We start from the raw sequence: 26,598 nt of genomic DNA, 5'->3' as shown, positions 1-26,598 counted from the left end.
TATATATGGTTTATGGATTCTCATCTAATCAGTTAAATAAATTTGTAGACATTTCATTAGTCTCTTATTGGCCTGAACCAAGCTCTACATAAAACAAAAACAAGACTATAGTAATAAATAAATAACACTTAATATACAGACTTTTCATATTTAACGACATTAGATGATTTTGTTAGCGGCCATTAAGAATTACACTTGCAATTAGTTTATAAACCGTGCTTCTTATTCATATTTTCATTGCATTTACAGCGTTTCAAAACCTTAAAAAAAAAAGTGAATACATTTCCCCTTGAACCAACGCTTTTTTTCTCCCATGATGCATCACTACCTGAAATCCATTTATATTCTTTAATTATTTAAATACCATTACACTCCCCCCCCCCTCCTAAAACAAAATGGCCAAGTTAAGGACAGAAGTGCAATAATTGTTGGCTTGCGTTTAAAATAATACTGAAAGTAAAAAATAATGCACATTATTATTAACACACATTTTCTGAGGCACATTAAAAGACATTTTAATGCACACATGCATTTCCTCGCATGTTTAACAAGCCCCAGTGATGCTGACAGCTCAAACATGCCCAAATAATCCCTATTTAATAAGTTAACAAGCAATGTACAGTCTCAAAAACACGTGTCCATCAGAGTCAGCGATGCAGTCTGTGTGTCTGACGCAACACTATATGTCCTCGTTCATATAAAGCAGAGAATAACCCATCAGCTGTCCGGCTTCTCTCTGCTCGGGCCCATGAACTCCACACCCTCGATGGGGATGTCCTTCTCCTTGATGGCTTTCTGTGGACACACACACACACACACACACACACACAGAGCATCAGTGATTGACAGCTGATTTATAGGAAGCTCGATGGGTTCTGAGACTCCGTCGCGAGTGCTTTCTCACGTCCGTGGGCTGATTCACATATATATCTGTTCATATGTACCTGAACACACGTGTGGTATTTGTGGAATAACTCGCTGCATGGATCTGCGCTTCGGTCTCCTTTGAGGAATTTCTCGGCAAACCAGCGGTTAAAACACTGATCATACTCGCGCTTGAGCTCCGTGCAGCCCTCGCCGACACTGTTCATCTTCCTATCCCAACGAGACGACAACAGTTCACAGGTTTAATGCTGTCTGTCTGTCAGAGAGGAGATCTTCCGCAATCTCTCTTCTTGACTTTGGGCTCGCGTGGCGCGCGAGGATGACGTCACTCAGCCGCCGCCGCGTAATAAAAGTCCTCAAGGACAAAACGGGACTCGGTTGATTTTAATGTTTGGAAATTAAATAAAATATAAATAGATATGTGTAAAAATCAATAAAAAAATATATATAATATGTGAGTTTTAGACGGTCTCTGTTAATCAATAGCTGAGTGAGTCATCTTTTAGATCTTTTTACAAAACAATTTAACTCTTCAAAATAGTTAATACAAATAGGAAAGTGCTGAAGGTCAGTATTGACTGAAGATGTAGAACAATTTAATTATTCAGAAAAACAATAAATAAAATATAATATAATTAATAAAAATAGGAAAGTGCTGAAGGTCAGTATTGACTGAAGTAGAAAAATTTAATTCTTTAGAAAAATAATAAATAAAACAGTTATTGAAAATATTAAATTGCTAAAGGTCAGTATTTACTGAAGAAATAGAACAATTTCATTATTCCGAAAAATAATAAATAAATAAAATAGTTAATAGTTAATAAAAATAGGAAAGTGTTGAAGGTCAGCATTGACTGAAGTAGAAAAAATTCATTCTTTAGAAAAATAATAAATAAAATAGAAATTAAAAATATGAAAGTGCTAATGGTCAGTATTTACTGAAGAAATAGAACAATTTAATTATTCAGAAAAATAATAAATAAATAAAATTGAAAAAATGTAATCAAATTAGGAAAGTGCTAAAGGTCAGTATTTACTGAATTCAAACAATTTCATTGTTCAGAAAAATAATAAATTAATATAAATATTTAATAAAAATAGGAAAGTGCTGAAGGTCAATATTTATTGAAAAAGTAGAACCATTTAATTCTTCAGAAAAATAATAAATAAATAAAAATAGGAACAAGCTGAAGGTTAATATTGAATGAGTTTTTTTGTGATGTTATGCATTAATATTTCATTAGTATCATGCTCATCATTTCATAATAGGTTGGTTATTAAATGTTGTATATTTTAAATGTTTCTAATACTGGCACTTATGTATGCATTTATATAAAGAATGATCCATCACGAAAAACAGTCAACACATACATTTATTAAATATTATAATACAGATTATATCATATGCATCACGCAGTTCTGACAATATACTATATAGTTTCACAGAGTACAATAAAAATATATAGGTTTCCAATACAATTTCAACAAATCTTTTTGTGTCTAATGTTGTCTGTAGTTCGTGTCACTGAATACATCGATCAGTTTTTACAATTCACACGTCCAACATTTGTAGATATTGTTATATTGTGAGCTACATACAGCATCATTCAATGTAAGCTAATGTTACAGGGCATTAAACAGTTATACATACAGAGATAGATGATGAAGAGATCACATGATGAAGGGGGATTAGTGCTGATGACACTGGCTCCTCATCCGACCGCTCTGGGTTACACGTGTTTTAGCGGATTACTACAATCACATCAAATCTAACAAGTGCTAAAAGTTTGGGACACCATACAAAAAGTTTGGCTGCTGGTAGTAGAGCACATCTGTACACACACACACACACACACACACACACACACACACACACACACACACACACACACACACACACACACACACACACACACACACACACACACACACACACACACACAGGTGAAACTCGAAAAATGAGAATATGGTGCAAAAGTTCATTTATTTCAGTAATTCAACTTAAAAGATGAAACTAATATATTATATAGACTCATTACATGCAAAGTGAGATATTTTAAGCCTTTATTAGTTATAGTTTTGATGATTATGGCTTACAGCTTATGAAAACCTTTTCACAATATTCTAATTTTGAATTTGTTGTAAGCCATAATCATCAAAATTATAACAAATAAAGGCTTGAAATATCTCACTTTGCATGTAATGAGTCTATATAATATATTAGTTTCACCTTTTAAGTTGAATTACTGAAATAAATGAACTTTTTAGCACGATATTCAAATTTTTCGAGTTTAACCTGTACTGTATCAGATAAACATGAACTTCATGACAAGCGCCCACCACACACGTCCCTGATCAGAGAAACTTAAGGCAAAAAGATCAATATAAATGAAAATATCGGTTGTTTTTACAGTAAAGTTGGTTCACTGAGTGAGGCTCGTCGTTGTGTAGCAGCACAACTGATTATCTGAGTGACGAAGACGCCGGGGAAAAAAACCTGATGCTAAATGAGTGAACGTGTCCAGGTCATATTTTACCCCCAAATCAAAAGAAATAAATTACATTTTTGCATAAAGAAAATTCTGCCTATTTTTAAGACAATTTTACCGTCAAAACAAATAAAATCTTCATTACTGCAATATACATTTATGATTTAGATCAGCATTTTGGCTCACTTAAATAAAAAACGTATTACAATAATGATTTACTATAGTTTTGTAAATGAGCAAAAAATCGTAATGCTCCTGAAAGAATGCAAATTTAATGTATAAATTTTTTTCTTTGTTTATTGTATAATTTTAGGGATGCACGATATATCGGCTAACATATCGGTATCGGACGATATATGTTAATTTTTACTGTTATCATTTTCTTCCAATTAGATTTATCAGCCGATATATCGGTTATCGGCTTTCAAATATTTAGAATTATCGGTATCGGCCAAAATTCATAAAATCATAAAATCATATCGGCATAACATTATAATGAGACCATCATAATTGTGTGTTTGGGACATGGATTTTAATGGTGAGACTTTTGTTTTTGTAATCAGGCTCTCAAAAATGACATAAACATTTAGATATATCGGTTATCGGCTTTCAAATATTTAGAATTATCGGTATCGGCCAAAATTTTCATATCGGTGCATCCCTGTATAATTAATTTTTCATTACTGTAAATGTGAATACATAAAAAAATATGATTTCGATTTATACGCCAAGATAGTATTTATTGTACAGCCTTTTTGCTAATTTAAATAAAAATGCATTACAATAATGATTTACAATATTTTTTTGCAAATGTACAATAATCCTAATGCTCCTAAAAGTAGAATGCAAATTGAATTGATACATTTTTTCCTTTGTGTGTGTTGTACAATTTTTGGGATGCACGATATATCGGCTATCATATCGGTATCGGACGATATGTTACTTTTTACTGTTATCATTTTCTTCCAATAAGAAAATTTGGCCGATAAATAATGTATTATTTCCTTCAGCTGAGACTCTTCAGATGCGCACTGTTCAACATTATGGTTTTGAATTGCTTGAAATATGATTAAAATCACTTTTAAAAAGGAAAATACGGTTCAGTGCAACATGTGCAGTGCAAGCCTGTCATATCTGCTACATAACATTATAATGAGAACATCATAATTGTGTGTTTGGGACATGGCTTTTAATGGTGAGACTTCTATTTTTGTAATCAGGCTCTCAAAAATGACTAAAAAAATGTAGATTTATCGGCCGATATATCGGTTATCGGCTTTCAAATATAAAGAATTATCGGTATCGGCCAAAATTTTCATATCGGTGCATCCCTGTATGATTTATTTTTCATTACTGTAAATGTGAATACATAAAAAAAATATGATTTCGATTTATACGCCAAGATAGTATTTATTGTTTAGCCTTTTTGCTAATTTAAATAAAAATGCATTACAATAATGATTTACAATATTTTTTTGCAAATGTACAATAATCCTAATGCTCCTAAAAGTAGAATGCAAATTTAATTTCTTTGTATTTAGAGGTCAAACATGATCTGATTTTTCACCCTGCTGGAAATTACAATAATTCACGTTCATCCGTCTGATAAACCCTGACAGAAGGTGCCGTCAATGTTTTCCGTGCAAATATCGTGTAGTGATGTGTGAAGTACGCTAAACATCTCTGCAATAATAAATGTCTAATTTTCACACATTTTAAAAAATAAATAAATATACAGCATTATTTTTGAATACTTTGTGCTTTTAGAAAATCTGAGTCACACATCACTACCATTCATAGATCATCTTTATATATTTCATAGCCATTTGTTTACATCCACGACCTTGTATAAAACTATTCTCCAAGTTTGTTTTTAAATAATTTTCTTAATTTTTGACATATCATATTTACTTTTACAGACCCCATAAAATCAAAATCAGTGTTTTGTGGCTTGTAGATTATGTCTGAGTCCATTGATATGTTAGTGCTAATCTGACTAAATAAACTTTAACTAAAAGTTTCTCAGCTTACACTAATTTTTTTGGGGGTGTTTAAAAAACTCTGATATATCGCGCCCCAACTTCCCATTTCAATATTTATACTCTATACTATAATATTAAGATCTGGGCAGATGAAAACACTGGTTTGGCATTCACCGTAGCTGAAGGTTTGGTTTTCTCAAACCGACACATAGCGTCTGTAGATGGGTAATGGTAGGCAGAATGATAAGGAAGTTGTTCACTTGTTCTCGATCAGGATCTGGACCTTGTGCACCAGGTCTCGGGCCATGACCAGCAGCTTCGGGACATCATGATGTTCTGCCATTTCTGTATGAAGACATAATGATCAACATAATGTCTTTAGTAGAGCTGTGTTGAAAAAATCGATTCACCAATTCGGAATCGATTTTCATATTAATTTCTAAAGATCGATCCGTAACTCAGAGGATCGATTTAATAATAGGCCTACATTTTCCCCATAAACACACAGCAGGCCCGGTTCTAGAACCAAATCACTGAGGGTGCTTCTGAAAATAGTGAGGGTGCTTACATAAACGTAGGGTCATCAACATTTTTTTAGTCCAGGGGGAGGGTCACCCAAATTTCATATTGTAGGCTACCGTTTTTTTTTTTTGTATTCATGAAAATAGAAAAATTTCAAAGTGGCTTGTTTGGTGCATATTTTTCCATGTGGCGCCATGTAGCTCTCTCAGTCTCGGCCTCCCAGCGCCAGCAGATGGGTCTGACCCAAAACAAATCATTTGATAGTGCGCGCGCGTGCGTACACGCTCAGAAAAAGTGCATCATGTCAGAACAGAACGCCAATGAAATGTTAACCCGGCAAAGCTTTAAAACACGAGCAAATAATGAACTTTTGTGATTGCGAATAAGTGCAGTGTCCTGAGTAACTCTACCGCAGTGAAGTTTAGTCACTGACATGACGCTGACTAGCTCAAAGGTTTCACGTTGCCTGCCTAGCAACTAAATATTCTTTTAAAGCTTCAAACCAACAGCAAAAACGCTAGGCATTTTATTAAAAAAATGGTAACACTTTATAATAAGGTTTCATTTTGTTAGCGTAAACGAATTTCCTGAGCGGGACGCACACACGCAAACAAAGTGGGCAATTAAAGAGACATCTTCACCTATGCGTATCACGATCGCGAAAGGACACAACCAATCAAATGCATTAAACATGAAAGCATAATGTGTAACGTGTTAATGGATTTATTTTGTGTATGTAAGAGTGTGAATCCGTCTGTGTTTCTATTGTCGGCAAAATCTCGTTTACATGTGTGCTATTAATAATTTCATCTGAGGGTGCTTTCACTTTTGTTTGAGGGTGCTTAGCACCCTCAAGCACCCCCGTAGAACCGGGCCTGACACACAGACATGGCGACCGGCGGCACTGCTAATGCGGTGGCTCTGAATCCACTTGTTGACTAGAAAGGAGGAATGAATCGTTCACATAGCACGTTTTTTGCGCGTGCAAATTCGTTTTCCAGGCGCGCCTCTGTTCATGGTTGCATAGATACAGAAATAAAATAAAAAGCCGCCCTGTACAGCTATGATCAGCTGTTCGGCCGAGCTTTCCATGTCGTTACGGAAAGGCCGCTGGTTTTTGACACATGACCTGTTGAGATGCATTGAAGTGCTTCTCACTGAATTTGCACGCGCATAAAACGCGATATGTGAACGGCCCGTAAAGTGGTATCGTGTGCGGTTGTATCTAGTTTAAAAGGCCTTTTAAATATGACCAGTTTTGGATTAAATAAAAGGACAGTCAAGTCAAATAAAACACGTTTTATCTCCTGTTTAGTTGGTAACACTACAATGAGATACCATTCATTAACATTAATGCCTTATCTAACATCAACACATTGAGTGAACAATACATTTTTACAACATTAATGTATGTTTGTGAATGTTATTTAATACAAACACTTGATTGTTCATGAACAGTTAAAACTTTTGATTTTAAAAATATAAGATCGGATCAGATCGAATCGAATAATGCTAATCGATTCAAGATCTTGAGAATCGGAATTGAATCGATTCTTGAAATTTGAATCGATACCCAGCCCTAGTCGTTAGCTATGTTTCTATCCAAAGTTGGGAGTTTAACATATACACAAAATTGGATAATCGCAATAAACATTGGAGGAGGAGTTTCAATCCCACGTGTTTAGCGGCACCCCTTTTTTTAAATAGACATGAAAATGCAGATTCAGAACTTAAATGGTTGTAATTCAAGAATGCTTTGGAATATAGATGTAAGATTGGTCTTGTTTTAAAGAAGACATATGGCAGATTTTTGTAGAAGTTAAATAAATTAAGAAAGTTAAACAGAAAAAAAGTTATAGAAGTTTGAGTTTATGAAAATGTACAATGTTAAAAATGTAATTATTCAGATTTTATATTAAATATATATTTTCAAAACCTGAAGGACTCTAAAAATGCAAATCTGAACAAGTTGTGTTTCAAATGTTAGGTTGATATCTCTTGAAATGAGCGTTCAGTGAGATTTAGTTTGGGCGCAGTACCACACTTCTCCACTAGTGGACATTACTGCCCATATAAGCGCGCCTCCATTTCCATATGTTGCTTGAGTCTGAACCATTATTTTTACAATTTTCATACAATTTATGAAGTAGACATCCTATTCAGAAGTAGTGTTGGAAGTTTGGCAGATTTTTTAATGAATTCAACCTCTAAGAAACACAAAAGATCACGTATGTGCATTATAGCTCGCTGACACATCACTAATGCTGAATCTATTATTTATTTATTTATATTTAAAACATTTTTAGAGCTTTTTTTCGAATGGATAATGCATTGAATGGATGCTATCTTTTAAACTCTTGGCATTAAAACAAACTGAGGTTTCTACCATTCTTTCATGATTTTTCATGTTCATCACTATTTCAAAATAAAGGTCTGAACACGCCTTGGAGTATGAACATATTCTTGTTGCAAATTGATAAATAACGGCTCCTCTGTAATTTATTTTGAACATCTGTCACAAAATGTGTAAACTAGAGATTGTAAGCTTTCAAATGATATATATTTTGTCAAGATTAGTTTAGGTTTAGGATAGGATATTACTGTTTTAAATATGTAATGGCTGTGGCTATGCCAATATAAGGGGTTTTAACTACATGTGACTATTTTGGTGCAAAATATTTTGGTGCTCACGATATTGCAAATCAAGGGAACGAAATAGTTAATCGTGACGTCATGTTATCTTGTGTTCGGACGCTTCTGGGAGGAAATTTATACTCAATCGTGCAGATGACAGACTTTGGCAAAGGCATTTCAGAATGACCAAACCCACATTTGAGATGCTGCCATGCGATTGGTCCACTGGTTAGTCCAGTAATCTGATCGCAAAGTCGTGCATTTTTTTGTTTTGTTGCAATTTGCACATCCGAGGCATTTATTTGGTAAATGTGTTTTAATCGTAGTTTATGCACATATCATCTTTTTAGTTTAAAGGGCACCTATTATGGAATTTTGAAATTTACCTTTCATGTAGTGTGTAACATAGATCTAAGTGAACAAAAACATCCTGCAAAGTTTGAAATATATAAGTGCACCGTATATAAAGTTATTGTCTTTCAAAAGTAAGAGTCGACTCGGAGTCATTTTTATGAATCGTTAGAAGACCGAAGCTTTTTCTCTGACTAGATGACGTCAACTTGTCAAGTTATTTGAATACGATACGCCCACTTATTGCGCTCCAAGGCCAGCAGGGAAACATCACGGAGACGAGACGCTGTGTTCTGAAGTGCGACTCAAAAGCAAACTTTTTTCATCTGCCCAAGGAGGAGCATTTGAAGACTAAGTGGCTACAATTCATATATACAACTATACCACAGAAGTATAGTCCGAGCCTTGTGCTTTGCTCGCGCCATTTTGAAGACGATTGCTTTACCAACTTAAATGCAATCAAACTTGGATTCGCGATATTGAAGGAAGGTTCAGTTCCAAGTGTATTTGCATCAGCTTCCTCCTCCGTATCACAACCTGTAAGTGTTATTAATAATTTTTGCTTTTATATTTTATGTTTTATGCTTAATAATTATCTTGTTTGTTGTGTAAGCACCGTTTAGCTTCTAGGTCTTCAATGGCAATTGTATTGAGATATGTGAAGTGTTTGTTGCTGTTTTCGGAGTTGTCTAAAGAATAGAGTAATAACTGTAACGTAACTGCATTTTTTTTTTGTGTAAAAACGTTATGTTTATGCATCGGGCTAATGCAAACAAAGACTGATTGTGCTTTTACAATATGAACTCTGGGTTATGCTCGCTAACATAACATTAAATTCTTTATCTTATTTTTCGTTTTTTACTACAAACTATAAAGCAGTGGACTATAATCATTATTATAACACAATTTAATTGATAAAAGCATCATTGTACTCCGTGTTAAAAATAAGTATTATCTCTGTAAACACTGCTGGGTCATCTGACCAATCGCAGATTAGCGTCGCGCAGAGGAGGGGTTTGGAAAAACGAGTCGTTGAACGAATCATTTGGGAGTCGGTGAGCAAATCAGGTAAAAATAAATGCATATTATACGACAACAAAAGTGTTTTTTGTCATTGCATGCACGTAAAACTGTTGTTGGGGACTCCCTAAACAACATTAGGAACATTTTAAATGTCATAATAGGTGCCCTTTAAAAAAAAAATCTTGGCATTTCAATCCTGCGGTTTTAACCCAAAATCTATTTAACCCAAAACCGCTATTGTGGGATTTTCTACCACTGCATTTGATAGACGATTAAAGGGATAGTTCAGCCAAAAATGTAAACTCTGTCAGTAATTACTCTCCCTAATTGTCTTTACTAACTTTCTGGGCCGGCAAGTTTCAATTACAACAGAAGCCTATGGAGGAGTGAGACCGCTCTCAGATTAAATCACTAATATCTTCATTTGTGTCCCGAAGATGAAGGAAAGTCTGACGGGGAACAACATGAGGGAGAGTCATTACTGACAGAGTTTACACTTTTGTGTGAACTAACCCTTTAATAGTCAGCTCACCGTTAAAGAACTTGATGATGTCTGTGAAATCCATGTTGTTCTCCAGGATAATGTCTCGGTACAGCTCAACCAACGCCAGCGAGATGAAGAGCACAAAGTGCTCAGAGGAGGCGTAGCGGGCGGCCCAGATCGTCTCCCACACAGAGAACACGTCATCATACACCATTTCTTTAAAAAAAAGAGGTAAAAAAAGGATTCACTCACTTTAAGTGCATCAGGTTTCTTAAATGGGAAGTTTTGCAGCACTAGTGGCATTAAAATGAATTGGTACATTTGTTAATTTTATTTAGAGTTAAAGGTTTTTACTGAGGGGATTTTGGATTTCTCTTTTTATCACTATATAAATCAGAAGATACTATCAACAGTCAGAAAAAAACAAAAAAACATTTTCAGCCAATTTTTATGAATAAAATAAAAAATAAAATCAGGCAAATGATATATGACCAAACCCTCAGTAAAAACAATCAGAATATAGGCTAGATAGGAATACAACTGTAAAGTTTGGTGTGTGTGAGTGATGCTGAAGTGGAGAAAAAAAAACTCTTAAAAGATAATAAGGCAGATTTTTTTTTTTTTTTTTTTTTAACCTTGTTTTTAGTAATAAAATATTGTATAAAATCAGACAAATATGGTGCAAAAGTTCATTTATTTCAGTAATTCAACTTAAAAGGTGAAACTAATATATTATATAGACTCAAAGTGAGATATATCAAGCCTTAATTGTTATAATTGTGATGATTATGGCTTACAGATTATGAAAACCTTTTCACAATATTCTAATTTTGAATTTGGGGTTTTCATAAGCTGTCAGCCATAATCATCAAAATTATAACAAATAAAGGCTTGATATATCTCACTTTGCATGTAATGAGTCTATATAATATATTAGTTTCACCTTTTAAGTTGAATTACTGAAATAAATGAACTTTTGCACCATATTCTAATTTTCCCAGTTTCACCAGTATGAACAAACCACTCAGAAAAAAATATAGATAGGAATAAATCTGTAAAGTTGGGTGTGTGTGTATGTGATACTGATGTGGAGACAAAAACTATTTAAAGATATGCATTTTAATTGAAATCTAGACACAAATTAATAAAATGCAATAAAATAAAAACTGGATGTTTGCTTTCCACTAGTCTGAAAGTTATGGAAGCAAAATATTCCAAAAATCAACAAATTGACTGGTTTTGTCTGTAGTGTCTCGTCTTAAAATGAGTATTTTAGTATGTCGATTTAGGATTTAATATTTATTTATTAAGCATGTAATATTGATTATTTATTAGTGCTTTAATTTTGTTTTCCAGATGTGTTAGCAGTGTGTTGTCGATGCGCTCACCTCTCTTGAAGTCCAGGAGGAACCAGCGGTAGCAGAAGTAGAAGTGTGTGTAGTCTCCGTTCTGCTGCATCAGCTCAAACAGCTCCGAGTCCAGGATCTGAAGAGGTTTGACAGAATCATCAAACAGAAACACACACTCACTCACTAAAACATCAGCGGAAATGTGACCCTGGATCACAGAACCAGTCTGGAGCCGCACGGGTATATCTGTGGCAATAGCAACTATACATTGTATGGGTCAAAATTATCCATTTTTCTTTTATGCCAAAAATCATGAGGATATTAAGATCATGTTCCATGAAGATATTTAGTAAATTTCCTGCCGTAAATATATAAAACATGTATTTTTGTGAGTGAATGCAGCACAATCGTGAACATAAATGCACAACTTTAAAGGAGATTTTCTCAATGTTTAGATTTTTTTGCTCCTCAGATTCCAGATTTACAATAGTTGTGTCTCGACCAAATATTGTCCTATCATAACACACCACACATCAATGGAGAGATTATTTATTCAGCTTTCAGATAATGCATAAATCTCAATTTCAAAAACTTGACACATGTGACTGGTTTTGTGGTCCAGGGTCACAAATGTGTTTGATAAGTGTGTGTGATTGTGGGTGAAACCTGGATGAGGGAACGCATGTTGTCGAAGTGTGTGTCCATGGCTCCTCCGTGAGGGAAGTTCTGGTTCATTCGTTTCATGAGCTCAGTGAAGCAGCTGAAAGCCATGGCCTCTAAATTTAAACCAGACGATTCAGAAATATTTTTCACTTGGTAATATAACAGTCACATTGCTTTAGTTAAAGTCCCCCTGTAGTCTATCATTTTATCTTTGATCACCAAAATTACATATTTAAATGGTTTTACTTAATTTTTTAATAATGCTTTGAAATATTTTGAATGTAACTCGACACCCTTGCCTCTTTTAGTATACGCGTCGCTATGAATATGCAAATGACCCCCGCCTCCACTCACTCACTCACTCAGAGATCCACTGGTTGACGATCACACGTTGATCTGATTGGTTACAAGGTAGTTTGTGACGTCAGAAACACCAGCGATTTCAAACCGTGTTTTTGAGACTGTCTTTGGTTCACTGCAGTTTAAAGCAGAAAATACTCTGGGGCGGTATGCATTTTTTTTTTACCCGCTTTAAATCACCCCCCCCTCCTTTCGACACCTTTTCCAACATGTCTTAATTACAAAAAATATATTCCATATTTACATTTATAATTTTTTTAATTTAATCTATGTTGATTATATGAAAAGTGAACAGCATGAGTAAGATGGGTCAGAGATGATTTTGACCACTTTATTAAGTTTTGTTTGGTAGAAAGCCTTTCTTTAAATCGGATTTCGTTTTGTATAAATTGTATCTTAATTTTAATCACTGTTTCATCAACCAATTGTCTGGAACTAATAAATAAGAAGCAAATATAGCAGACATATTGAGGACGCGGAGGCGCCGGTGCGATCTCTTGCATTGCACGTGAACTGGAGCTCGTCTCATAAATGAACCGAAGCTCAGCGTATAGGCTAACTCAGCGTATAGGCTAACTCAGCGTATAGGCTAACTCAGCGTATAGGCTAACTCAGCGTATAGGCTAACTCAGCGTATAGGCTAACTCAGCGTATAGGCTAACTCAGCGTATAGGTTAACTCAGCGTATAGGCTAACTCAGCGTATAGGTTAACTCAGCGTAAAGGCTACTTGCCTCACAGAGAAATAAATAGGAAGCATGTTGAAATGATGTGCCAAATTGCGTTTTTTTAGTACAATGATAAAATTGTACAGTAGCCTAGTCAGGTTTGCCGATGTGCGCTTTATTTAGGCAATAAATGTATTTTTGTCCCTGTGCACCGATTGGAATTCTGGGAATACAACATATAGCCATCGCACATAGACCTTAAAGCAATCAGCGGATGGCAGGGCTCCAAACAAAAAAATCAAGTAAGGAGCCATTGGCTCCTATAGGGGAAAAAAACAGGCGCCAAATAATTTTTTTAAGAGCCACATAACAATGCATTTACTTTTAGTCACCCTGTTGTGTGCATGTCTCTCCTCTTCTTAGTTTCAGCATTTTCATCTTGTGAATGTTCTGGGAACTGAAGCTTATTTGGGAACTGAATATCACTTCCGACTTATGAACTATACAGTCAAATATTATTTTTTATATAATAAATAATAAATTCCAGCAGCTCGCATGCACGAGAAACTGCACGTGCTAACGGTGCAGTCTGTGGAGCATTCTTCGCGATTATGTGATCGCGTGCATTTTTATGCTTGTTACTGTCCCCGTGTTTTCTCACAGTGTCTTTTTTTTTAAATGGTTAGTTCCTGTAATGAACTCCGTTTTCCCCACTATTTCTTTGCCCGCTCTTGAACAAAAGTCACAAAAAAAAATTTGTGTCTCGTGATCATACTTCAGTAGGGCTGCACGATTTTGGCCAAAATGATAATCACGATTATTTTGATCAATATTGATATCACGATTAAGTATCACGATTATTTGTTGATTTGTCACATAGCCTAATTATAACTGCTTTTTACATTCATATTGTGCTACATTTCCTGCTAATGTGCATCAAAATAAAATGGGTTCTCTTATTCACCAAAATTCAGTGCATCTCCAGAATAAATAAAAATAAATAATGTATTAATATTTTAAATTGTATTTATATTTTATATACATTGTATTTATAATAATTATTAGGATAGACTAGAGATATTATCTTCTGTTATTATTCTTATTCACCAAAATTCAGTGCATCTCCAGAATAAATAAAAATAAATAATTTATTAATATTTTAAATTGTATTTATATTTTATATACATTGTATAAGATATTATCTTCTGTTATTATTATTACCTATTATTACATGGCTTGGTTAAATTCTAATGTAGAATGCAGTATATTATTTCTTGATAAGACACAGTTGCCATGAAAAACAGAGCGTTGTCATGGACACGGAAGCAATACAATCGTTTTTAAATCAATATTTTGTCAAATTATTGATTTATTTGGAAGGTACCCATGTAAGCGGGATCCCGATGTCAGTTAATAAAATTCTGTAGTTGTTATTTGAAAGGTCTCTTGTTATTTGAAGTCTCTCGCGCACTATTGCTCGTGCCCAGACACCCTCGGTCTCTCTCGCGCACTATTGCTCGCGCGCAGACACTCTGTCTCATCTCGTCCAGTTCGCTTCGCTTTTGTCCAGTCCGGCAAAACATTCTAGTTTCTACATCTAGAAACTAAGCTGTGCGGTGCAGGGAACAACTCTGATTATTGGCTCGTCATGGAGCCAGCGCTAGATTGGCTTTGCAAAAAAAAAAAAAAAAAACTTTCATATGGAGCGTTCTATGAACAGAATGACGCATTTAAAATATCGCATATTTTTTGTTAGCAGGTGTGTCATGCAGTCTGGTCTGGTATAATGTGTATGGTGATTGACAGAGATGAGGATTGCTTGAAGAAGTCCAATATTTTTCGCTTTGACATTTTTTTCTGCCGCGAAAGGTGACATTCGTTTTACCCGCTCATATTTTGGCGCTTTCACTCAGTTCACACAAAGCGTCTCATTTCATGACGTTAACAAAACAAATGAAGCGATAGGCTACTGGTTATAAAACATGCATGTATGATGCAGATTTTACAATCAAAGGGAGTAAATTTGTATTGTCGCCAATGGCGACCTTGGCAGAAATTTCACTCGCAAATAAATATATTTGGTCGCAAATGCGACCATTTTAGTCGCAGTTTGGAGCCCTGGATGGCGAGTGCGGTTTTGAAAATTGGTCAAAAACACGTTGGTGCGGATGGATGGGGGACGGATGATGAGTTTTGTGATGCGGTTGTTGCGGTCTGCGGATGAAATAATAGCCCATCTGCGCATATCTAATACGAATGGAATGTTATTATGTGTCATGGAACATTGCGCTCCCCAACTCGCGAAAGGTCGGATTAGCTCCATCTTTTGATAAGTTTTTTTTTAGAAAAAGACACAATGTCATTACATGTCATTAGAATCAATGAATCCATGTCATTAAACACAACGTGCAGGCAATGTTTTTTTGCGGTGATGACGGTGACAAGCTCAGTGACCGCGGTATTGCAGTAATGGGATAACCGCCCCTGTCCTACTCAACAATGCTGTCAACTTATGAATTTACACATGGTTTGCCTTAAAGCAGATTAAAAACACCACATAGACATATAAACAACATTAAAAGCTGGATTTCAACCACAGGGGGACTTTAAATCACAATGTTTTAAATGTTTTGTTTTTAGGCACAACATGAATCATAGTGCCTAAAAACCTTCCAATGCTTTTATTAAATACAGGCAACAGCAATATAATATAATACACTATTGTTCAACAAATAATTATATTAAAAATCACAATGAATAATTTCCCAAAAAAGTTACATAAAGTCCAATCAGATTTTAGAGGGGAAAATGTTCATTTTTATAATTAAACCGAACATATGGGTCACTGGAGTAATAAATAGGGTAAGACTTAAGGTTATTGTACCATCATCCAGGATGACCAGCAGGGGCGCTAGTAAGTCACACATTCCCTGGACGTATCCAATGTCAAGGTGCTGCCACACATAACTTAGGACACAAAAAAATCATTTGATTTCAGATGAGAAGTAAATAAGTGTAATGCAGATTTATTTATTACCATTCAAAAGTATTTTTTTCAAAGTAATTAATTAATTTAGCAATAAGGATGCAATAAATTGATCAAAAGTGACAGGCGTTTTTTTGTAACTATGTTACTAAATATTTTTTCTTTATGTTCTTTTAAAGTTTCTATTCATCAAAGAATCCTGAAAAAAATGTAAAGCACTACTGTTTTCAACATTGATAATAATAATAAATGTTTCTTAAGCATCATATCATATTATTCTGATTTCTGAAGGATCATGTGACACTGAAGACTGGAGTAATGATGCTGAAAATTCAGCTTTGATCACAGGAATACATTACACTTTACTATATATATTCACATAAAAACAGCTGTAAATTCTAATCATATTTCACTATTTTTACTGTATTTTTAATCAAATAAATGCAGCTTTAGTGAGCAGAGGAGACTTATTTCAATAGACTTTGATCCCAAACATTTTAATGTTATACATTAATCAAAAATATAAGCTTTATATTTTACCTGCACATGATGTTACGCAGTTTCTCCAGGTTTGTGGGGGTGAAATACCAATAGTTTCTGTCACATCGCTGGACGTCTTTGTCAATGCGATGTAGATTGAGTGTGTACAGGTCTACCAGCTCCTGCTGTGAAAGAGACGAGAAGAAAAAATGTCTTCAAAGATCACACATTAATAGTGGAACAGTTCACCCAAAAATGTATTTCTTTCTTCATTGGAGCACAAAAGGAGGTTTAAATTGTGCAAAGATTAACAAAATTTGGGTCTGTTCCTAACACAACGCATCATATGACTTCAGAAGACTTGAAATATAGTATTATGAGCCAGATAAGCTACTTTAATGATGCTGTTTTTGACAAAAAAACAAACACAACACAAAATAATAATAAACAAATAAAAATACATAGAAAGACAATAACAGTAAACAAAAAAACATACAAAGCAAAAAAAAAGTAAACAACCAAGCATACAAAAAGGAAAACAAACGCAAAAATACCAAGGCCAAAAAAACAGTAAACAAAAACACAAACATGCAAAAAACATAAACAAATATTAAAAACACAGCCAAAAAACACTGTTAACACACAAAATTACAAAGACACGGTAAACATACAAAAAAAAAACATTCAAAATAATTAACAAATATAAAAAACACACACAAACACACCGTAAAGAAACACAAACATACAAAGAAAGACTAGAAAACTAACACAAACATGCAGAGAGCAAATAAAAAAACAGTAAATAAATGTAAAAAACACACAAAAAAACACAAAAACACATCATAAACTAACACAAACATGCAAAGAGAGCAACAAAAAACAGTAAACACTAAAAATATGCAAAAAACACACAAACACATCATAAACTAACACAAACATGCAAAGAGAGCAACAAAAAACACTAAACACTAAAAATATGCAAAAAACACACAAACACATCATAAACTAACACAAACATGCAAAGAGAGCAACAAAAAACAGTAAACATACAAAAAATATGCAAAAAACACAAACACATCATAAACTAACACAAACATGCAAAGACTAGAAAACTAACACTCACAAAGAGAGCAAATAAAAAAACAGTAAATAAATATAAAAATACACAAAAAAACAAAAACACATAGTAAACTAACACAAACATACAAAGACTAGAAAACTAACACACAAACATACAAAGAGAGCAAATAAAAAAACAGTAAATATAAAAAATACACAAAAAAACACAAAACATATCGTAAACTAACACAAACATACAAAGACTAGAAAACGAACACAAACATACAAAGAGAGCAAAAAAACAAACAAAAAAACTGGCACCAAATATAAAAATACAAAGGCCAGAAATAAGTAAAGAAACACAAACATACAAAAAGACACAAAAAAACACAGTAAACAAACACAAAAATACAAGAGAGCAAATAAAAAATACAGTAACCAAATACAAAGACCAAAAACACAGTTCTCAAACAAAACAAAAATAACAGTATCAAAGAAAGAAAAACAATGTAAGTCATAAACTAAACTAAATTAATGTTTTATGGAAGACCAAGCCTTTAAAGTTTAAACTGAGAATGCTTTGGGTGACACACCGAGTATGTTGTGCCGATGGACGACACCGGAGACGCGACGTCCAGCTTGTCCCCCGTGACCGCCAGAGAGTCTGGTTTGGGGAATAAGCCGTCGCTCTCGGGCTCCTCGTCGGAGAGCGCGGAGTCGGTTCCCTCGGGTGTGGTGTTGACGCCCGGCTCCGTGCACAGCTCCAGCGCCGGCGCTCCCATCGGACGAGCCAGCGTCAGAAGAGTCCGGGATATGTGCGTCTCTGACGACATGTAGACCACGGAGGAGGCGATCTCCTCCATCTCCAGAGCCGACGGCGAGTCGTCAGACATGTCCGGAGACTGTTTCGATTGGGAAGTGAGGGGGCCGCAGCTTTCCGACTCGGATTCGGTGATTTGTTTGATTAATGATCTGTTAATGGTGGAGTCCCAGTGGATGGTTTGCGGTGTGCTGATGGTTTCAGCTTCACATTCGGGCAGATTCTGTGAACATTCATCAGTTTGTTTAGTTTCTTGATCAGGTTTTGGATCTTCGTTTACTTTCAAATCTGTTTCTTTATCAGTCTTTGATTTTGAGTTTTCCTCTCCAGACGTTGAAGACGCACATCCTTCAATCTCGGCCTCCTTTGACTCTGAGGATTTGGACTCAGGATCTTTTAAAGAACCAAGTTCACATTTTTCAATTTCTTCACATTTTTTTGCACTGGTTTGCATTTTAGCTTCTGTGTTTTCTTTAGTCGTGTCTTTATCTTTCACTGAATCAACTTCAATCTCAGCCTCCTTTGACTCTGAGCATTTAGTAATTTCTTCAACGGGATTTTTTAAAGAACCAAGTTCACATTTTTCATTTTCTTCCAATTTTTTTGCACTGGTTTGCATTTCAACTTCTGTGTTTTCTTTAATCGTGTCTTTATCTTTCACTGAATCGACTTCAATCTCATCCTCCTTTGACTCTGAGGATTTGGACTCAGGATCTTTTAAAGAACCAAGTTCACATTTTTCAATTTCTCCAGATTTTTTTGCACTGGTTTGCATTTCAACTTCTGTGTTTTCTTTAGTTGTGTCTTTATCTTTCACTGAATCGACTTCCTGATGCATTTCAGTCCCAGAAGTCTCACTTTCTAGAGGCTTTACCGACTCTCCTTCTGAACGCACACTCTCCGTTTGTGAAACCACAGCATCTTTGACCGTATCCCGAGAAGTCGAGCTGTTTTCTGGAGGATCCTCGCTGGCCTTCTTCTCCAGGTCGGTCTGATGTTGTGACGGCGGGTCTCGGGTTGTGGTTTTGGGCTCTTGTGTGGACGTCTCCTCTGTGCTCGGCGAGCCGTCTGAGAGCGCTGACGTCACGGAGAAGTTACGAGACGACGGGTGCCCGGAGTCTGGAGAACTGGTGCAGTTCGGGAGAGTGCCGTTGGGGATTTTGGGCTGTGGCTTCTCGTCTTTTGGTTTGGGCTCAGATTCAATCGGGTCGACCTCATCGACAGACCCAAACACCTGAGGATGGCCAGAACACACAGAAGCAAAATCAGAAAACCTAAAACCAGCACAGCTGAAAGACACAACAATAATACATAGATTCACCGATATTAAATTTCTCCGCCGATACCGATAGCAGATTATTCAGATTGATATCGACCGATTCCGATAATTTTTTTCTTATGGTAAAAAATTAATCTCTCCCAAATAATGCTGCAAACTATACAGAGAACCCTCTCATTTGGTGCACTATAATATTGGTTGCAAATAACAACACAGGTATTCTATTAAACTGCTATTATTATTATCATTATTTTCAGATAATAATTACCGTTTTTTCCGGACTATAAGTATCAGTCGCATCAGTAAAAAAATGCGTCATGAAGAGGAAAAAAAACATACATAAGTCGCACTGGACTATAAATCGCATTTATTTAGAAATTTATTTCACAAAATCCAAGACCAAGAACAGACATTTAATCTGGAAAGGTTATTCAGCTCCACAACAGCACACAGAACAACAGGCGGAAGGTGTCCGGTGTGTTAGCGTAACAGGGTTTCCCGCAGCACTTTGGAACTGAGGCAGCCGCCTAATAACACACGCCTAAAACGATTAAATAGAAATATCTATGAATAAAACATATAAAAACGAATAAATTGTTATTCATCTGTTGCAGAAAAGCAACAAGAACAACTAAAACAAAATAGAAACGATTTACAGGCCTGAGTTTCTATTTGTAACATGTTTGCAGCGTTGAGCGATGTAGCCAATCACAGACATACGTGTTGATTTCTGGAACGCAATGGCAAATCCTCTGATTATAAAAGATATTATGAAAGATTCATTATGCAGTCAGCTTCATTGATAATAACAGAGATGTATGAGATCGCGATGAACTGATGTCAGCTTTTTAGGAATTATTAAAGGTAGGGTAGGTAAGAATTGTCTAAATAACTTTTTTTCAAATTGGCTTAAACTGTCTTTATATACCAATACATAATTAAAATGCAAGTACTTTGAAAAAGAGAGTATAAAAATTGAGTGACTCTAGTGTATTTAATCTTCAAAAAACACAGCTCATTAATTCCTACCGGGACGAAACAAGTGATTGGCTTGCGCGACTGTCACTCTCCGTCGCCATGACTACCGCCGCTATTACTGGCTCCGCCCACGTGCGTGCAGTCGCGCACCCGTGCTTAGGTGGGAGTGAATGGCATTAATGAGCTGTGTTTATTGAAGATTAAATACACTAGAGTCACTCAGTTTTTTATACTCTCTATTTCAGAGTACTTGCATTTTAATTATGTATTGGTATATAAAGACAGTTTAAACAAATTTGAATAAAAGTGTTTTTAGACAATTCTGACCTACCCTACCTTTAATGGAGCGCGCATTCAGTCATGGCAAACCACCCTGCTTGCTTTTATGCTAAATTAACAGTGGATTGTGAATGTTAATGCTTTAATAACAAATCATTTATCAGGAGCATTTATGCTGATGTGTATGGTGGCGACACGTAACTTGAAGGTATTTCATGGAGGTACAGAAACCTTTTTGCGGGCAGGAGAAAGTTGTAACTGAGAACGTCAGTTATAACGACCCACGGTTTATACTGTATAAGTTCGCAAGAGTTCTAGTCTTTCGGACTTTAAATCTCGTCTTAAAACGTATCTGTTTAGCCAGGCTTTTATGTGATTTAATGTTTGTTGCTGTACTTTTATTGTTTAATGTCATTGCTTTATTGATTTTGTAAGGTGTCCTTGAGTGCCATGAAAGGCGCCTATAAGTAAAATGTATTATTATTATTAGAGATGCTCCGATCAGCATTTTTGGGGCTGATCACCGATTACCGATCACCAAAATCATGATCTGCCGATTGCCGATCACTGCCGATCATAGAATGGCAGAGGAATGGGAATCTTTTATCCATAATCTAGCAGAGTTTGCACCATTTGTAGAAATTAAACTACCGGTAACTATGAGGTGGCAAGAAAAAAAAATCTGGAACAACCAATTATGAAAAATCAGACAAAAATTCATGAAATAACTTTTGTAAGTCAAGTTAAGACATTTTAAGATCATAAAGATTGAAATTTAAGACCTACACGACGTATTAACCAGCAAATAACAAATAAAATTAGCATCAATATGCACTTTTTGTTTACATAAGCATTAAAATAATAACATAAATTATGGCTAGATTTTAAGAGTGTCTTGCAACATGTTATCTACTAACATGTACAAGTGCAAATAAAGTTTTGACAAAAAAGGTTTTCTAAAAAGATAAACCTCATATTTCAGCCTTTAAATAATTTTCTTATAAAAAGAATGAGTCAAAAAAAGATAAAATGACTGACATTTGCAATGCACATTAGCTTATCTTTTATTATTAATAGAAAAATTCAGTCCGATTTTCCCGTGGCGTCTGTCGTTGCTATGCAACCATGCACTGCGCTCTCCACAACGACAAAGAAGTTTTAGTCGCTTTTGCTGAATTCTGAAGTTGATATTTCTCAGGTGGAAAAAAGTCGCGCGAGTAATTTACGTCACATGATCGGCTTTTTTGATCGGCGCTTTTGGGGTTCGCCGATCAAGCTATTTTTAGCCAATATCGGCCGATCATGATCGGCGGCCGATCAATCGGAGCATCACTAATTATTATTATTATTAATCGTGGTGTTTAATGGGATGCCGTCTCACCCGAGTGCTGCTGTTGGAGTCGCTGTGTGATCCTGCGTGACTCTGTTTATCGGAGCCGCTGCTCTGAGACGACTGGAGAGAGAAACACAATAAATCTGCATGCAGACATCATAACATCACATGCGTAGGCGACTCGAGCGTAAACATTTACATCCGTGCTGATGGTGGAGTCCTGGCGTGATCCGCTGTCCACGTTAGCGCCCGACGCGCACTTGGCCAGAGCGACGGCGTGTTGCTCCTTCTCTCGCTGGCGCACGATGGCTTCACATCCCAACCACTCGCTCATGGTCTGCTCATAACACGCTCGAATCTGCTCGTCCACCTAGAGGGAGTATAATAGGGCTGTCAATCAAACTTCAATAAAAAAAACTACAACATTTGATTGGATGGTTGTGGTTTGCTATTGGCTGATCTCATGTGAGTGACAGGTTGCCCCGCCCACATCATCAGAGAAGAGAAAGTTATTCTGATTCACGATTACTAGGTAGGGCTGTCAAATTTTTAAATATTTGTCGAATTTTTTAACAAAAACTGCATATTTGAATGCAAAAACCGTGCATTTTAATTTTTGGTGTGTCAAGAGGCGCGCGAGACATGATGACGTAACTGATGCGGTGTGTTTTTGTTAGCTTATCCAGTATACAGCGCTGCGGCTGCTAATTTAAAGATAATGTCGGGAAAAGGCTTCTTGCTGATGAAAACCCTCTCAGATGGAGGCAAAAATCGTGCAACGACACACTTGAGCAAACCTGCACATCGGCCAGAGCTGAGCGTGTGTGTTCATCAGCTGGAAAGGAAATTACATTTTATTTAAGAACAATTGTTTCAAAAGTGAATGCACTTTAAGGTGAGACACGGCAGCCAAAAACATTTTTTCCACTGGTCAATTTTGAGATATTTGTCTTTAATAACATGTCTTCTTTCAGACTTGTGGTGAAAAAAAGTCTGAAATACACATTTAGGTCTTTATTTTACTAACTTTGTCTGTTTGCGTCTGTAGATGTCTCCTAAATTCAACAAAAGTTGGCGATCTAAATCAACATCGCTGTCTGCACCGTAAACACACACACCGTTAGAAAGCTCTCTCTCTCCTGTACAATGCTGTCGGATCCAAATATGGTCATTTCCTTTTTATCAGCAACCAATCGTGAAAGTAAAAGGGCTGAATGCACAATCTCATTGGCTGATGATAAATCTTTAACGCCCGTTTTCTCAAAATGACTTTTCTCTCATTCTCCAAGTCTGAAATCTCCACTTCAGTCGCACCGATACACACCAAACCTTCGAGTCTTGCACCTAGTTATATTATGAAGACATTTACTGAGGGATTTGTAAATATATTATTCCTAGCCGGATTTATATAACATTTTATTCCAAAAAAACATGGCGAAAATAAATTTAAGGCTATTGACAGTATATTCTGATTTACAGGATAACAAAAGTAGATATCCATAAATCCCTCCGTAATTATTACCATCTAATATGTGAACACAATGAAAAACAAATTTTGAACCTAGCTTTATCCAATACTCAGATTTCGTTTTTTTATATATATGCAAATTAGCGTATATTTAATTAGATATAGCTTAATTTGCATATTTAAACATTAGCGTATATTTAATTAGATATAGCTTCATTTGCATATTTAAACATTAAATTACAGAAAACTTGTAATACATTTTTTTTCTCAACTGGGAAAGTTTCATGGTGATATCTGCTAGTTAAAAAAATACCCTATTCACCTGTAGTGTCTCGCCTTAAATAAGTGAATGTCATTTAATTTCAATAAAAGATGCAACGCTTGATTTGGTTTATATTTGCTTATTGCGCTCGCTTGCGCCCTCTTGTGGGCATAGGAGACAATACAATACTTTCTCTTAAAGGAGAACTCCGGTCAATTTTAACATTGAGCTAATTTTTTTGTAAATTTGGAGTGCTGTCAATACAGAGAACAACGACAAAAATCAGTGTTACCTACACCGTGTTATCCTCTTTTTAAAATGTGCACCCTATTGACTTGAACGGGGTCTAATTTTAAACCTGCTTTTATCCTCTTAACATCCTTGATGTGTCATACAAGTGCCCAGCCATGTTGAGTGATTCCTTCAGAGTGAACACGAGTGAATCTGACTGCAGTAGATTTGAAAGATATGAATAAAAATTATGTTATTTCAGCCAGCGCACAGACCTGTATTTACTTCCTGTTTTCGGTCGAAGTCCAAAGTAGTCGATTGTCGAGTTCACGGGCATAGGTTTAGTTACCTATGATCACGCGCGTGAACTCGACAATCGACTACTTTGGACTTCGACCGAAAACAGGAAGTAAATACAGGTATTCAATAACAGGTATAAATAACATCATTTTTATTCATATCTTTCACATCTACTGCAGTCAGATTCACTCGTGTTCACTCTGAAGGAATCACTCAACATGGCTGGGCACTTGTATGACACATCAAGGATGATAAGAGGATAAAAGCAGGTTTAAAATTAGACCCCATTCAAGTCAATGGGGTGCACATTTTAAAAAGAGGATAACACGGTGTAGGTAACACTGATTTTTGTCGTTGTTATCTGTATTGACAGCACTCCAAATTTACAAAAAAATTAGCTCAATGTTAAAATTGACCGGAGTTCTCCTTTAAGGCGAGACACTACAGGTGAATAGGGTAAAATTTTAAAATAATAGATATCACAATGAAACTTCCTCAGTTGATTACTTACACAAGTTCATCAAAAAAATGTATTACAAGTTTTTGAAATTTGTATGTTTAATTATGCAAATTAGGCATTATCTCATTAAATATGTGCAATTTTGCATATATTTTCGGTAGATAGATCTGAACATATGATAAAGATTTTCGACATATTTTTTTTTATTAAAATGTCACATAAATCAGATTTATTAACACATCCCTCTGAACGTATCTTCAGAATACTGCTAAGTGTATAACTGGAGAGTTTGGTGTACATCGGTGTTACATAGGCATGTATGTCATTTTGAGAAAAAGGCATTTAAAGATTTGTAATGTAAAAAATCATACTTTTTTAGTGGAAACAACTATTTACTGACACAATATCTTATCAAATCATTAGCAACAACAATACAAACCCCCTAAATCACATCAAAACTTATAAACACAGCATTTATGGCCTTCAACTGAGCAGAAAAACAGTCAAAAACACACATCTGAATGTCAGAGCGCGTCACGTGATGCATCTGAACGAATCACGTCGTCAGAAATTGAGATTTCATTGAGAAATCACTCATTGAGATCAGCCAATGAGATTTCTCTTTTAGAGTTAAATGCCCATTATACTTTCACGATTGGTTGCTGATTAAAAGGAAATGACCATATTTGGATCCGACAGCATTGTACAGGAGAGAGAGAGCTTTCCAGAAGTGTGAGATTAAAGGAAGCAGAGAGAGATCGCGGAGCAGCGCGTTGATTAAGAACGCCAACTTTTGTTGAATTTCTGAGAAATCTACAGACATAAATAGACACAGTTAGTAAAATAAAGACCTAAATGTTTATTTTGGACTTTTTTTCACCACAAGTCTGAAAGAAGACACGTTATTGAAGACAAATAGCCCAAAATGTCAAAACTGACCAGTGAAAAAAAAACAGTTTTTGCCTGCCGTGTCTCGCCTTAAAATTAAGTATTGCCTTTAGTTTAAAAAAAATGCTAATATTTAACAAAGAAATTTAAAATGAGCTTTTCAGCCATTTTGACAGCCCTATAGTTCTGCTGTGGTCTCGTTCTGGCGATCAGTCACGTTCGCTCACCTCTTTGCGCTCGTCCAGGCTCATGGTGAAGTGATAGTGGCCTAAGAGAAACGGCCAGACCTCTTTACGTAGAGCGGGATCCACGCCTCCGTAATACACCAGCCGGAGAAGCTCCTCCTCCTCGTACGCCTGCACAGCA

The 26,598-nt window shown here is 35.6% G+C and overlaps 2 protein-coding genes across 4 annotated transcripts in view; both read right to left on the bottom strand.

Moving 5' to 3' along the window:
• triap1 (TP53 regulated inhibitor of apoptosis 1) lies at positions 1-1,204 on the bottom strand. The gene is made up of 2 exons (XM_079599683.1): positions 945-1,204; positions 1-795 (listed from the first exon to the last, which is right to left on the bottom strand). Exons 1-2 carry the CDS (start codon positions 1,089-1,091, stop codon positions 718-720), a joined length of 225 nt encoding a protein of 74 aa, XP_079455809.1. The 5' UTR covers positions 1,092-1,204; the 3' UTR covers positions 1-717.
• A 1,043-nt stretch (positions 1,205-2,247) lies between these two features.
• sgsm1b (small G protein signaling modulator 1b) overlaps positions 2,248-26,598 on the bottom strand; it is a 47,319-nt gene continuing 22,968 nt past the window's right edge. The window contains exons 16-26 of one of the 3 annotated variants that reach the window (XR_013796175.1): positions 26,460-26,588; positions 22,823-22,993; positions 22,672-22,743; positions 18,528-19,988; positions 16,936-17,060; positions 16,294-16,376; positions 12,386-12,495; positions 11,759-11,855; positions 10,419-10,586; positions 5,531-5,701; positions 2,304-2,717 (exon numbers count right to left, since the gene is read on the bottom strand). Coding sequence is in view for 2 of the 3 variants with exons in the window: in XM_079600079.1 (XP_079456205.1) it covers positions 5,613-5,701; positions 10,419-10,586; positions 11,759-11,855; positions 12,386-12,495; positions 16,294-16,376; positions 16,936-17,060; positions 18,528-19,988; positions 22,672-22,743; positions 22,823-22,993; positions 26,460-26,588 (2,505 nt within the window). In the remaining variant the exon portion in view is untranslated. Of the gene's footprint in view, positions 5,702-10,418; positions 10,587-11,758; positions 11,856-12,385; positions 12,496-16,293; positions 16,377-16,935; positions 17,061-18,527; positions 19,989-22,671; positions 22,744-22,822; positions 22,994-26,459; positions 26,589-26,598 lie in introns of all 3 variants that reach the window. The other 2 variants (XM_079600079.1, XM_079600080.1) reach the window with 2 other exon arrangements.

Source organism: Phoxinus phoxinus, assembly GCF_949152265.1.
Source record: "Phoxinus phoxinus genome assembly, chromosome: 23".
In the NCBI taxonomy this organism is placed as follows: Eukaryota; Metazoa; Chordata; class Actinopteri; order Cypriniformes; family Leuciscidae; genus Phoxinus; species Phoxinus phoxinus.
Note: the sequence above shows the minus strand (reverse complement) of the source record. Positions and strands in the feature narration are given on the sequence as shown.

What these genes read in the sequence shown, in the direction of transcription:
- triap1 (XM_079599683.1), bottom strand. Translation starts at nt 1,091, where the DNA reads ATGAACAGTGTCGGCGAGGGCTGCACGGAGCTCAAGCGCGAGTATGAT. An exon ending in AATACCACACGTGTGTTCAG is followed by an intron (nt 796 to 944) that starts GTACATATGAAC and finishes GTGTGTCCACAG; the next exon opens with AAAGCCATCAAGGAGAAGGA.